The sequence below is a fragment of the Geotrypetes seraphini genome, chromosome 15, assembly GCF_902459505.1.
Source record: "Geotrypetes seraphini chromosome 15, aGeoSer1.1, whole genome shotgun sequence".
Taxonomy (NCBI): domain Eukaryota; kingdom Metazoa; phylum Chordata; class Amphibia; order Gymnophiona; family Dermophiidae; genus Geotrypetes; species Geotrypetes seraphini.
Window position 1 is genome coordinate 45,101,208 of NC_047098.1, and position 15,658 is coordinate 45,116,865.

The 15,658-nt window shown below is 41.2% G+C and overlaps 1 protein-coding gene across 9 annotated transcripts in view; it reads left to right on the top strand.

Annotated features, from left to right (window-relative positions):
• The window catches only part of BRIP1 (BRCA1 interacting protein C-terminal helicase 1), a 354,698-nt gene that overhangs the window by 203,170 nt on the left and 135,870 nt on the right, over positions 1-15,658 (top strand). For all 9 annotated transcript variants that reach the window (XM_033922791.1, XM_033922782.1, XM_033922790.1 and 6 more), the window contains 2 exons: positions 10,227-10,339; positions 15,074-15,156. In XM_033922791.1, the coding sequence (XP_033778682.1) occupies positions 10,227-10,339; positions 15,074-15,156 (196 nt within the window). The remainder of the gene's footprint in view (positions 1-10,226; positions 10,340-15,073; positions 15,157-15,658) is intronic.

Sequence of the window (15,658 nt, forward strand, 5' to 3'; positions counted from 1 at the left end):
TTCTTTTCGAAGAAGAGCGTGAATCTTTTAGAAAAGGAGCAAGAGTATCCAAAGGGGGGGGAGGGACTTAAATATTAAAGGCATCTTTAAATAAATGGATTTTAAGTAGACCTTTAAAACAGTCTAAGTTATTTTCTTCTCTGAAGTGTTTGTGCTGATTGGTCCAGCCCGTAAAAGTTGACCGACTTCGAAAGCCACCATTTCCAAATGGATCTGCATGGCCATTTCATCCTCTTGTATCGGAGCTGGAAAGTGGCCTCTTTTGGTAAAGGCTCACTCCACACAAGGAGTAGCTTCTTTGTGGGCAGAATCAAATCCAATGAATCGGACCAAGTTCTTCAAATCCTCTAATTTTTCTTGTTGTTTGTTGATTTATAGTTTGATATCCTTAAGCTCTGACTCAATGTCTTGCTTCATCTTCAGCTGTTGACATTCATTGATCCAGATCAGTAACTCGTTTGGCATTATCCGAAAGTAAAGATTCTAATTTTGTGATTTGAGAAGAAAGTTGCTCCATTCCGGGACTGTTTGCTTGTAAAACTGCTTGTTTCAATTCTCCCAGAACTGTCACTGTGAACACCAGTTGCAGGCGCTGCCATTTTGTAATCACTGGATTTTGCCCTATCTCGTTCTTTTTTCAAGATTTTACTCACCATTTCTAGAGAAGATCTGGCAAAAAATTTGTCCATGAACGGCTGGAGCAATAGCTAGAATGCTATGTGGTTATAGCAAAAGAAAACTCTTCCAGTGCTGATCTTTGAGGAGAAAAGCTCCAGAGCAGGCCAGTTTTGCAGCTTTCTAATTGGAGGTCTTTATAAACCAATTAAAAGTAGAAGCAAACAGTGCAAAGAGTATACAAAAAAAGTGTGAAAGTGCAAACAGATAAAAATATTACATAATAAATCCTGCAACATTTTAATAAGTTTTATATGCTTAAAACAAAAACAATTGGATATTCCTAACTAGTCCCCAGCTACAACCATAAAGTCCCTCCCTTCCCATTCCCTATCATCTGCATACACTAGAAGAGATACCCTCAAACAAACAATAACAGTTAATTTTTCATCTTATAAATATTGAGCAACCTGACTCAAAATTTATGCAAAGAAGGAATAGCAGTATCATTTGATGCTGCAGCCAATGCCAGGCTAAGGAAAGTTCAACATAAGAGTTGCCATACTAGAATAAAGTGAGGGCCCATTATGCCAGGGTATCCTGTTTCCAAAAGTGGCCAACCTGGAATATCTCTGTTCAGCAAAAAAATAAAAAATCTGGCATCCCAGTATAAGTAAACCTAAAGGAAAGAAAATTATCAGGTAAGAACATAAGAATTGCCGCTGCTGGGTCAGACCAGTGGTCCATCGCGCCCAGCAGTCCTCTCACGCGGGGGCTCCCAGGTCAAAGAACATAACTGCCCAGATTCTGTCAAATATTTGAGTTGAAGGGTAAAATTAGTCCTTGTTGGTTACCATTTTCCCTTCTAAAATAGAAAAGAGCTAAGTGGAAACTGACTGGAGATCTGCAAGAGAGAGTGTGCGAGTACAGTCCCTGGCATTTTGATAAGCAGTGAATCCTAGTTTTTCTGTGTCTTCTGCTGTTGAATTAGAGTCCAGCCAATGTTAAAAAATGTATCAATATTCTATGAACAATTGAAAAATAGTCTTTTGAATTCTGTTGGATGTAAACATCAGCACAGACCTGTTAACCCTTGGCGGCAGTAACTTAATTTTATTGTTTTTGGTTTTGAAGTGTAGTCTCTCTATATAGAAGAAAAAATTCCTTGAAAATCTGCCAGGCGAAATACAGACTGCCTTGTTCTTTTTATCTTTTGAAATGATTTAAAGTACAAGCCCTTGTACTGTCATCTAAGCCTCTAACTGCTGGAATTTATATTGTGATTCACACACTGATAAATGTGTTTACAGTATAATGATACTGGGCAGTAAATGCCCCTAATGCACATTCCCTCTTTCTTTCCAGTTTGACTTTGCTGTAAATTGTTTAGGTTTCATGCTCTGTCCTTTGGCTGAAGATTAAAAGTCCTTGCTGAGTGTCTTCTGAAAAGTGTGTTTATCTCTGAGCAGCGTTTTCTTAATAAAGACTTAGCAGATTTCTCGTTTCTTTAATGTTTTGTTAACTTTCTGACTCTGAGAAAGAGGTAGTCATATGTTTTAATATGTGCTACATACATGAAACAGATTGTTCTAAAAAATCTTTTACATAGTCTTCTGTGTGATGAAAAATCTGTTGCGCTTGCCTTTGTTGCTTATTCTAGTTATCACGTCATCAAAACTACTTGATGGTATTAACTCTTAAAAGCACAAGATTTGAACCAATAAGATTTTGGAAACACTAGTGGGAGGCTCAGATTGGATTCTTGGTTCTAGTTTCTTTTACTGGGATGATTTAGGTTAGGGTACTAAAAAACAATTTCTAGGGTAACATATGATGCTGTGTTTATACCAAGATATATCCCTACAGACTTGATAACAGTGAACAGGGGAAGCTATTTCTCCATAATTCAGCCATAGTAAGTATCTTTCAACTGTGTGAGCAATAGTACCGTATTTTCGCGGATATAACGCGCGCGTTATACGCGTTTTTACCTACCGCGCATACCCCTCGCGCGTTATATGCCTGAGCGCGGTATACAAAAGTTTTTAAACATAGTTCCCACCCCGCCCGACGCCCGATTCACCCCCCCCAGCAGGACCGCTCGCACCCCCACCCCGAACGACCGCTCGCACCCGCATCCACGATCGGAGCAAGAGGGAGCCCAAGCCCTCTTGCCCGGCCGACTCCCCGACGTCCGATACATCCCCCCCCCGGCAGGACCACTCGCACCCCCACCCCGAAGGACCGCCGACTTCCCGACAATATCGGGCCAGAAGGGAGCCCAAACCCTCCTGGCCACGGCGACCCCCTAACCCCACCCCGCACTACATTACGGGCAGGAGGGATCCCAGGCCCTCCTGCCCTCGACGCAAACCCCCCCCCCCCCCCAACGACCGCCCCCCCCCCAAGAACCTCCGACCGCCCCCCCAGCCGACCCGCGACCCCCCTGGCCGACCCCCACGACCCCCCCACCCCCCTTCCCCGTACCTTTGGTAGTTGGCCGGACAGACGGGAGCCAAACCCGCCTGTCCGGCAGGCAGCCAACGAAGGAATGAGGCCGGATTGGCCCATCTGTCCTAAAGCTCCGCCTACTGGTGGGGCCTAAGGCGCGTGGGCCAATCAGAATAGGCCCTGGAGCCTTAGGTCCCACCTGGGGGCGCGGCCTGAGGCACATGGGCCCAACCCGACCATGTGCCTCAGGCCGCGCCCCCAGGTGGGACCTAAGGCTCCAGGGCCTATTCTGATTGGCCCACGCGCCTTAGGCCCCACCAGTAGGCGGAGCTTTAGGACGGATGGGCCAATCCGGCCTCATTCCTTCGTTGGCTGCCTGCCGGACAGGCGGGTTTGGCTCCCGTCTGTCCGGCCAACTACCAAAGGTACGGGGAAGGGGGGTGGGGGTGTCGTGGGGGTCGGCCAGGGGGGTCGCGGGTCGGCTGGGGGGGCGGTCGGAGGTTCTTGGGGGGGGGGCGGTCGTTGGGGGGGGGGGGGGTTTGCGTCGAGGGCAGGAGGGCCTGGGATCCCTCCTGCCCGTAATGTAGTGCGGGGTGGGGTTAGGGGGTCGCCGTGGCCAGGAGGGTTTGGGCTCCCTTCTGGCCCAACTACACAAAGGTACGGGGAAGGCGGGTGGGGGTGTCGTGGGGGTCAGCCAGGGGGGTCGCGGGTCGGCTGGGGGACGGGCGGAGGTTCTTGGGGGGGGGGGGCGGTCGTTGGGGGGGGGGGGTTTGCGGCGAGGGCAGGAGGGCCTGGGATCCCTCCTGCCCGTAATGTAGTGCGGGGTGGGGTTAGGGGGTCGCCGTGGCCAGGAGGGTTTGGGCTCCCTCCTGGCCCGATATTGTTGGGGAGTCGGCGGTCCTTCGGGGTGAGGGTGCGAGTGGTCCTGCCGGGGGGGGATGTATCGGACGTCGGGGGGGGGCATCAGGCTTTCAGGATGGGGACAGACCTTCAAGGGGGGACAGGACTTCAAGGGGGGACAGTGCACGGAAAGTCAGGGGGGGTGAACGGAGAGTCGGGACAGCGCACGGAAAGTCAGGGCAGTGCACGGAAGTCAGGGGGGGTGAACGGAGAGTCGGGACAGCGCACGGAAAGTCAGGGCGGGCGAAAGGAGCGTCGGGCATCATGCGCGGTATACCCGTGAGCGCGGTATACAAAAGTTTTTGTACATATCATCGTGATTTCTGCGCGCTATACCCGTGTGCGCGTTTTACACGGGTGCGCGTTATATCCGCGAAAATACGGTAAGCGCCAGAAGAAAAGTGTGAAGACTTAACAAAGGCTATTGCCAGCCAGGAGTTTCCTACCAGGCAGTACTTTGATAATCCAATATCTTCTGGACCAGTCTGCAAGAAGTGGTAAAGACTGCAATGAGTAATTAGAAGGCAAAAAAAAAGTTGTGCCTTTTGGATGTATGGCTATCTGAGTAAATTTTGATAAATTATTTAGAGCTGAGTTTATGCACATATTCTTAAATATCAGTGGTCCTCATCACAGTCCTTAGGACACATTCATCTCTCTAGTTTTTATCATAACTCAATAAATATGCATAAGAGGCTTTGTATGCATTGTTTTCAATGTGTTTAAATCTACTGCATGCATATTCATTGTGGATATGCTGAAAACCTGACTGGGGCTTTGTGTGTTCCTAGGACAGGTTTGAGAACCCTAATATAAATTGACTTAAATCAGTCTCTGCAACTTAATTGCAGCATAATATTCTTATATATGGTGAAATGTATTTAAAATGATATACTCCATAAGACAGCTTAACCTAAAATACAGTTTTTGAATTAATCATTCTGACTTTTCCTTTAGTATTTTTCTCTTCCAAATGGTTAAAGTCTCTGTAAAGAAAAAATATTTTGTCTAACTTATCAGTAAGAGAAATTACGATTATTGGCTGAAGTCTAACATAATGCCTGCTGTGAATGTGTCTGACCTATTAGACAGATCAAAGACTACCCCCTTTTTTTTTTTACTAAACCACAATAGCGGTTATTAGCGCAGGGAGTCATGCTGAATGCTCCATGCTGCTCCCAATACTCCCTTCGCTAATAGCTGCTATTGCAGTTTAGAATTCATCAATGAGTGCTACTGTTAAGATGGGTTATTTTACCACAAGTTGTGCTATTATAGCACAAAGTATCATTGGATAAATTGGGACTTTTTGCTAAAATGACATGACTTGTGGTAAAATAACCTGTCTTAACAGTAGTACACATCGATGAATTCCCCCCTAAATCTCTGACTGCTGCAAAATGGTTCTATTTACCACATGCCTGCTGCTACTGCTGCTTGTCTTTTAAAATATGTTGAACAGTGAAGTATATATACAGTATATTTGAAGGAAGATCAGGTACAAGCTTTTTTGTATGATTATTTTTGGCATGTCCAGTCCAGCCTATGGCATTGCACACACTTATGGTATTTGCTAGCAGGAGAAACTGGCTTTCACTTATGCAGCATTTCATTTTGAATTGGCCATTGATTGGATGCCTGATAAAGCAGATTTGCACAATGAAATGGAATCTGATTATATAAAAATATCACAAACCAACTTTTCTAGATTTATCAAGCTTCTGATGAATGCTCAGTGCTCTGCTGTCTTAAATATTCTTATCATATGCATGTATGAATCTGAGCTATATTTGTTGGCAAATCTGTTTTCTATAGCATCCTTTAGAATCTAGGAACATCATGAATCTTAATAGAAATTTAGATTTGCTGTTCAGCAGTGTTTTCACAATTTTAACTTAAATTATCTACCCCCTCTACCATATAGTCAGTGTGCCTCAACCAACACAGTACATTCTTTTTTACTTGGCATCTTCCTTTTGGAATTCACTCTTGATGAACCTTTGTACTAAAACTCGTTTATCCTAAATTCAAGGTGGTTTGAAGACTCACCTTTTTTCTTGGGGTTTTCCAGGCTCGGTTGACACAGAGAGACTGTCTCTTGCAGAAGATGACTCTGTTTACCTCACTAACCTCTTTTACTATAGCCAACAGTGCGGTAAATGCTTTGACGCTCATGGCATCGGAGCATTTGCCGCACACCTTTGTTAAAGGTGGCCGAAATTCTTTCCTTTCTATCTGAAGAATTAGTCTTTTCCTTTCTGTTTTTAGTGTGCACACTGCTTTGATTGTTCTTATTTGAAACATGTTATATTTAGGTCTTCTGTTTTAGATATTTATTTTTCTACGGTTTTTGAGGGTAATCAGTGTTTGCAGTTCTTGCTGCATAGATACTATTGCTAAGTACCTTTTCTGGTTGAATGAAATCTGTACCAGGGATGTGCAGTCATTTCATATGTGACTCATTTGCTGCTAAGTGTGCATTGATTTTTTTTTTTAATTCTTTATTCATTTTCAAAACTACAACAGTGCAATACAACTAATGCAATGCATAATAATATAATAAAAGCATATTCATCTTTCTCATGTTCATAAGCATCCATTTTCCACCATGCACCCATCCACCCAAACAATAATCATTCAATATAACATAAACATATATTATTGAAAATCAATTTATGACGTAAAGAATCCCCCTCCCACCCTGCCCTGGATATGTACCAAAGTAAAGATCAAACTGACTCACAGTCAACAAACAATTACAAAGAGATAACGTAAGATGCCAAAGGGGCCCATATTAATTTAAATATATTACCATGTCCTAAATTTTCAGCATTTATTCTTTCAAATCTATAACTAGAGCAAAGACTTGTCCACCAGAACGAAAAATTTAAACAATCACAGTTCTTCCAATTTCAAGTGATCATCTGGATGGCTATCCCTGTCATTATAAGGAAAAGACAACCTTTATATTTATCCATAAAAATTTGATTTTGTTTTAAAGAGAATGCACTATTTGCACATTTTTGAGAATTTATATCTACTGTCTGTATTTGCTCTATAGCTCCCTTTTACTAATCCGCAATAGCAGTTTTTAGCGCAGGGAGCCTATGAGCAGCGCAGGGCATTCAGCACAGCTCCCTGCACTAAAAACCACTATCGTGGTTTAGTAAAAAGGGAGGGAGTATATTTGTCTATTTTTGTATAGTTGCTACTGAGGTGACATTGCATAAAGTCAACTGCCTTGACCTCTTTGAAAACCTGCAGAATATAAATGATAATTAACATTTTCTCTGCGTACAGTGTGCTTTGTGTTTTTTACTATTTTATTGTTGGGAGATCATTTTGACTTGGCCATTTTAAAAGTAGCTCGCAAGCCCAAAAAGTGTGGGCATCCCTGTTCTATATGGATGTGTGCAATTACATAAGCAAATTTATTAGATCTATATTTAATATATTTAATCTTATTAGATATATTCTATACATTACTATTCCCTCATACTTTTTATGTATCTTCATTTGTATTTTTATTATAGTAACATAAAACATAGTAGATGACAGCAGATAAAGACCCGAATGGTCCATCCAGTCTGCCCAACCTGATTCAATTTAAATTTTTAAATTTTTTTTTCTTAGCTATTTCTGGGCAAGAATCCAAAGCTCTACCCGGTACTGTGCTTGGGTTCCAACTGTCAAAATCTCCGTTAAAACCTACTCCAGCCCATCTACACCCTCCCAGCCACTGAAGCTCTCCCCAGCCCAGCCCAGCCCATCCCATCCAGCCCATTATCTGGTTGCATGGTGATTCATTTTATGGATTATTCTTAATTGTCCTTAAAGATGGATATAATCATTTTATTTAGGTACACATACAAAGTTCAGTGCACCCACTATCTTCATCTAGCCATATTTTCAGAATTGGTATGTTTTTTTAACATCTGGTGACCAGTATTCCCGCTAAGCTGCGCTGGCGTGCGCTGGCGCACAAAATATTACATCGCAGCGCACAAGTTTCTCGTCACAGCGCACACACGTGCTTGCAGGCAGGCGAGCTGGCAGTCCATGTAACGCGTCGCAAAGGTAAGGGGAGGCTGGGGGAGGAATCGGACGTCGGGGTGGGGGTGCGAGCAGGGAGGGGGGCGATCGGAAGAGGCGTACGGCAGATGGCAGGGCGGCGAGAGGAGAGTCGGGTGGGGGGGGGGGGAGTAACACCGGAAGAGAGCGGCAAATCCGGGCAAGGCAAGACTTGCAGAGGCGTACCTAGGGGGTGCGGGGGGTCGATCCCGACGGTCCGCTCAGCTCGCCAACAAGGAGAGGCAGCCGGACTCGCGTACGCTCCGACCGCCTCTTCTTGGGGATGATGATGAAGATATTGATGATATCTAACTTGAGTGAAGAATTGATTCCATTCCAGTTTCACAACAATTATTCTACAACATATTGAGTGAACTCTTCTCACTGAAGGCAAACTTTGTGCCCAATAAAATGGTTTTCAATATTTTGTTTTAATGTATTTATACTTTTGTGTAGAAGCTGGAATTGATAGATTGTCTAGAAATTGAAAGCATCAAACGTATTGTCTTCTGGACTGTTTTTAATTTACAGTTTACACATATGGATGTAACAGACATAACTACATTTGTTGTAAAACATTTATTAAGATATCATTTCATCCCTACAATTTCTGTAGACTGTTTTAAAATAAATTTGAGTTTTTCTGGTAAAAAAAAAAAATAAAATAAAGAATTTTGTACTTTCAAGAATTAATGCGTTGTTTTGTGTTCTTAAAAATATTATTTAACGTTATTTAATTTAGCGTGTAGGCCTAAAATTCCTTTGAATACCTCGTCCTCATGTATCAGCAACTTTGACAACATATTTATTTGGCTCATAACTTGCTGGCGCCCGATATTTTTAGCTCACAGTGAAAAAAGTTTGCTCACAACACCCGCCCGCTTAGAGGGAACACTGCTGGTGACCTATGTGAACTTGGTTATACTTATTTCTTTTATCTGTCTTAAGATACACATTCCTGTTCATGATACATTTTCATTCAGTTAAATGCATAAAGTTTGGTATAATCGTTGTTTCTTAACCTCTTATATTGTCAGAATGTGGATGACTTCAGAGAATGGTTAACTTGGTCCTTTTCATTTCCTTTTCACTTCTTTTAATCACGCTCAATATTTCTTACGTCTAGTTTTCCTACCCTTGTGTTCCATATCGTATATACCTTTACATCAGAGTCTGACATACTCAATACCCAATATTTATTACTTTTATCTTTGTACATTAGTGTACTTAGTTTAGGATTTTTTTTCCTGTTTAGCATATGTTTTAATTGTATGAAGTATAAATGCCTTTCTTTTTTTAATTTGGCATATGCCTTTAACACCATATGTTGTAATTTTAAGCATATAGTTGTTTTTAAAAATCCCTATCTATATCCATCACTTTTATATCTATACACTTATTGCGTTAACCATTTGGTGGCAGATGTTCTAATTGTTTTTTTTCAATGTACCTTGGAATGTCATCCTCCTCCATTTAAAAATGTCACTACACTTCTCCCTCTGTATCCACGGTTTCAGTATCCGTGGATTCAGTTATTCGCGGGGGTTTTTGTCTAAGTTTTCTTCTATTTTTCTTCTATTTTTAGATTGTCCGAGCCTCCCCGGATCTTACCTGATGGTCTAGCAGTGACACGGGGCAGGAGTGATCTTCCTATGCTCCTGCCCCGTGCAGAGCCGTCATCGAAATGGCTGCCATGAGTTCCCGTTGTAGTCTCGAGACTACAACGGAAACTCATGGCAGCCATTTTGATGATGGTTCTGCATGGGGCAGGAGCATAGGAAGATTGCTCCTGTCCCACATCACCGCTAGACCACCAGGTAAGGTCCGGGAATGCAGGAGGGAAGCAGGGATGGGTCAGAGCTGGCCAAAAAACTTATTTGCGATTTTTCACAGTTTGTGGGCCGGCTCTGCACCTAATCCCCGCGAATACGGAGGGAAAGCTGTACAGACTTTTGCTTGGGGAAGAGTTCTGGCAGTGGGGCGCAGGTCCCTGATGTGCCCTTTAAGAAAAATTTTAACCTTTTTTGCCTTAAGCTCACTGAAAGCTGGTCACACTGGGTCCTCATTCTCTCTTATTATTGTGATTTGTTTGCCAAATAGCTTTTAACAATCTAGAGTACATGACAAATGTAAGAAATAATGGGATAGTTTTCAAGTTTACTCTTAAGTGTTCAACAATCTTCTTATAGGTTGAGCTGAAAAGGAAATACAATGATCAACATACAAAGATTCGGGGACTTTTATCGGGAAGCCAGTGGTATGAAATTCAAGCTTACAGAGCTCTCAACCAGGCACTGGGCAGGTAAGAATAGTTCATGAAGCACTGGGTGCATCCAATTTGATTCTTTGAAAGTGAGGAACCATGCTGTCACTTCTATTGACAGTGTCATTGGTGGTTGTTGTGTCTGTTATTTTTCTATACAGCAAAAAAAATATATATAGTGACATAAATACTTTGTTTACTTTTTTAAAAAACATGATACTGTATATATAAACTGATCCGATTATAAACGAAGTAATCTTTTTGCCCTGGGAACTTGCACAGTCATTTCTGATCGTGGCTCCACATGGGGTAGGAACAAAGAAAAATTGCTCCTGCCCCGCTTCACTTCTAGACCACCAGGGTTCAGAAGGTATGTTGTAGAGGGGTGCAGGAGGAAAGCTGGGTAGTTAACAGTTGACTGGGACAGCATGCGGGAAGGATCGCTCCTGTCCTGGCTCACTGCTGGACCACTAGGGCTTAAGGCAGGCCTGCAACGAGTCCAGGAGGTGAAATGGTTAACATCAGGCCAGGACAAAATGCAGGAAGAGTCGCTTCTGTTCTGGCTTACCGCTGGACTACCAGGGCTTAAAGCAGGCCCGCAGGAGGCCTGCAATGAGTCTGGGTGGGAAGCATGCAGACTTGAGAACACGAATATAAACGCCCATTTTTGGGCCATTTTTTTTGCCCAAAAGCTTGGTTTATATTCGAGTATATACTGAATTTTTGCAGGATTTTTTTAATTTGGATGCACATTGACAGTAATATTTGGGAAATGTAATCAACAAGTAGAACTATTTTTAAATCTCTCCTTTAACTAGTTTGAGCCATTTTCATTAACTGTATATTGCAGGTGTAATTTTAGTAAATTTTTGAGCTTGATTAATTTTAAATTATGTCACCTATTACAAAATCTTGAAAGAAAAAGCAATATCTTAATTCCATTACAAGCAAAATGATAAATCCCCAAGTCCATTATAAAAAAAAAAAGAGGGGCAAAGTGAAGAAAAAATGGGGAAACAAAGGACAATGAAACAATTGAAAACAGAGGTACCTCAATCATACCATTGCAAAGATCAGTTACTAGTCCCACTAAAACCATTCCCATTGTAACCCAACCCAGCTCTATGTGAATCCAAAATATAATGAAGATGAACACTTTCATAGAAGACTTACTCCTGGCTCATTAGTTTGGTCGATCCCACTGCTTTTTGGATTTTCTTAGTGCTCACCATCTGCATATATTGGATATTTAATGCCTGTATCTGGATCTGTCTAAGCTTTGAATATCTGAGTGTAATTTTTGTGGTAACCCATAAAATATGAAGTGAGTGAATAATATGAAAATCTGTAATCATATATCATTAAGATCCAAGCCAAGAAGGTTAAAAAGAGGTGTGTGTGTGGTTTTTTAAAAGAGCAGAATTAACTGGACACACCCAACTCTCAATGATTCCTCATTCAGCTATTAATTATGATTATGTCCCCAAAGCCTTCAATCTATAACCTTGCATCCCACTGCCAACCAACCTAGCCAGCAGATTGACCATTCCCCTTAACTCTATCCATGACATCTTGTCTTGTCTGTTTAGATTGTAAGCTCTTTTGAGTAAGGACTGTCTTCATTGTGACTCTGTACGCACTTGTACTTCTGATAGCACTATAGAAATAATAGTAATAATTATATATTTGCAGGGAATTTGCAAAAAAAACAAACAAAAAAAAAAAAAATATATATATATAAGCATCTAGAGCCAAAGCTGCTTGATGCATGGCAATAATTTTTCTCTCCACTCCTAAGAGGCCTTGCAGAGATGAGGGAAAATGCTGTTGTTTTGTCCAAAAAATTACAGATGTCTTCTCTGTAAATACAATCTCAAAATATGATCTCTGTCAGGATGAAGCATAATATATAAAACATAAATGAAATAAAGTGATACCTTTATTAATGGACTAACAATCATTCACTACCTACCTGTCATCTCCACACCATCTTACCCCCCCAAGTGTCACTAGCCCAGCTGAAAAGAGAGAAAAAAGTGAGTTTTCATATAAACCTTAAAGTGGGACAAATATCGGAATATATAAATGAAACATGAAGGCATTCCAATGGCAGTCTCACAGGAAGAGGGGATGGGTAAGGTGAGAAAGCAGGGAGAGCTGGGTGGGTGAGAGACAGGTAGATATTTGTTTTATTTCTATATATGACCTTTAAAAATGGACTAACATGGCTTCTGCATGATTTTACTCAGGAAGAAACATGAAAGACCCAAGTAATGTTGCTATTCTAGCCTCTTCATTATGAGTGTCTTCCAAAAAGCCAGAAAGATCCAATCTATATGCAGAGACTTCTCCTAGAATGGAAGAACTTCCACAACCAAGCACTTTATTCCTGAGGGTATAAAATAAGCCTTACTAATAGATAGGATCATCTGCTTGATTTTTCAAAACCTCTTGTATGTCTCTTATGTCTCACTCTCAACCAGTTATACCAATGGACATTTTTTTGGGAAAATTAAAAGCACTCTTAAATTCAAGGTTCTTGAACAATTTTCCAATGAACTATTAACATCTTGAATTAAACCAGTTTACACAGATGGTACCTTCTCAGTCTTCTGGTCTAAATCCTGTACTTGTGCCTTACAGTCCTCAAACATTTTCTCTTAAAATTGTAAGTCAGTGAGTCCTTGAGCAAATTTTAACTAAAGCAGAAACAGTTTTTTCAATGGAGCTTTCTTGGTCAACAAATTAATAGAAAAAATAAAGCTTTGGAAATATTTAGAGGACCATTTTCAATATGTCATCTAAATTCAATTTTGGGGGAAAGTCCAAAAATCTAATATTGAAAATGACCGTGTTCAAACCGGAAAAACATCCAACTTTTTGTTTCAAAAATAACCATTTCCTAGATATGTTTGGTTCAAAAAGACCATTTTTTTTTTTTTTTAAAAAAAGGTCTAAATGAAGAGTGCCCAAAAACCAGCCATTGGAATGGAGGAGCCAGCATTCTTAGCAGACTGACCACACAACCATCCCCTTGGGGGCACTGCAATGAACTTCACATACAAGGTCCTAGGTGCACATCTCACCATAACTTCCTTACACTATATGATAAGCCCTCCAAAACTTACCCAAAAAACTACTATACCTAACTGTATACCACCCCAATAGCTCTATGCATGCAGGTATCACATATATATACAGTAGATTTTGGGTGGGTTTTGGAGGGCTCACACTTTCCACCACAAGTATAGTAGTTAGAGTGGGATATGGGTCTCGTTCTCTGCAGTCTCCACTGCACTGACCAATTGACTACTCCAATAGGATTGGCCATAACATCTAAAGCTGTCATACGTGCTGGTGTGTACTTTTCTGTTCACATCTTTGGAGATGCAAAGGGGTCACTGGAGGAGTAAAGGATGGCTTTGCCTTCATGCCTCCAGTGATCATCTGGTAAGTTTGACCACCTTTTTGGCACTTATTCGTTACTGAAACAGGTCTAGCGTCAAACATCCAAGTTATGCCATGGACATTTTCATCAATGTTCCATTATTGCAGAAAAATTCCTAAATCATAGGCCTGCCTAAAACACACACTCAACATGCCCCCTTGAGATTTAGATGCTCCGCAGACAAACAGCACAGAAAAACATCTAAAAAAAAAAAAGTTTCAAAAATGGCGATTTAGACAATTTAGCAAACAAAATGTCCAAATGCGTCATGAACATTTTTGTTTTATATAGAAACACATTTTCAGATTTCTTTATTATTGAATGCTTTATGCAGGGCTTTAGAATAATAAATCCACACAAGAGATATCTCTAGTTTTTTTATAAAGTATTATATACTTGCCTCTTTCAAAGAGTGACTTTTAATAATATCTTAAAATACAGTATATTTTAGGATGTTTTGAAAAGAAAAATGGCATGCCTTATCCTAGCATTTAAATGATTAAAATGACACACATGTTACTGGTCCTTATTGGCAGGGCAACATATTACTGTAAATGAATATGCAGTATAATACATTGTGGCAGTGACAGGAAGTGGTCCCTACAGTTAGAGAATGGCGTCTGGAAGGACAGGCTCTGCTGGGATGTAAGTGAACATGTATTACTGCCTTATTCAGACAACACTTCTCTACTCTAGAAATGTGATATGTTACTTTGCTCACATACCATATATACTTGAATATAAACTGATCTGAATATAAACAGAGGAAGGTTGCTTATGCAGTGGTTCACCGCTGGACCACCAGGGACTTAACAGGTACGCGGACAGGGCAGGAAGAAGATAAAAGTTGTTTAAAGTTGGCCGGGGCAGGAGACAGAAGGAATCCCTCCTGTCCCAGACCACCAGAGATTTAAAAGGTATGGGGTGGGGGGAGGTGGGCTGAGGGAGATAAAAATTGTTATGGTTGACTGGGGCAGAAGACGGAGGAATCACTCCTGTTCTGGACCACCAAGTCTTACCGTTGGCTCAGCGAAGTCCGCAACAGGTTCAGGATGGGGGAGGGTCAGCGCTGACCTGAATATAAACCAAGACCACCATTTTGGGGCCATTTTATTGATCCAAAAATCTTAGTTTATATTCGAGTATATATGTAATTTTTTCCACTGTGACCCACTGGTCCATTGCCAGCAGCACTCCTATTGTAGAGAAGCAGGCAAGCATAACATTGGATCTTTCCTATGCTTACCACTCATATAGCAAAAGATTTAACACTGCATTTCAAAGCCTAGATTTATTTGCTTTTCTTGTTTTCCTTTCTTTTGTAGGTGTATTCGACACAAGAATGATTGGGGTGCACTAATTTTGGTTGATGACCGTTTCAGAAGCAACCCTAACAAATACATAGCTGGTATGGTACTGAATTGAGTATAGGAAAAAACATAATTTGTTATGTAACCTCCTATGCATTTTTTAAGGTGTTTTTTTTTTTTTTTAATAGTAGTTTTTTCCTCCATTGGCAGAATGTCATAAGAACAGCCATACTATATCAGACTAATGGTCCATCTAGCCCAGTATCCTGTTTTCCACAGTGGCCAATCCAGGTCATAAGCTCCTGGCTAAAACCCAAATAGTAGCAACATTCCATGCTACCGATCCCAGGGCAAGCAGTGGCTTCTCCTATGTCTGTCTCAACAGCACACTATGGACTTTTTTTCCAGGAACTTGTCCAAACCTTTTTTTAAACCAGTTCCATTAACCACTGTTACCACATTCTCTGGCAATGTATTCCCCGAGTGAAAAAATAGGTCCTCCTATTGGTTTTAAAATTATTTCCCTGTAATTTCAGTGAGTATCCTCTAGTCTTTATAACTTTTCATGGAGTAAGAAATCAATTCACTTGTACCCATTCT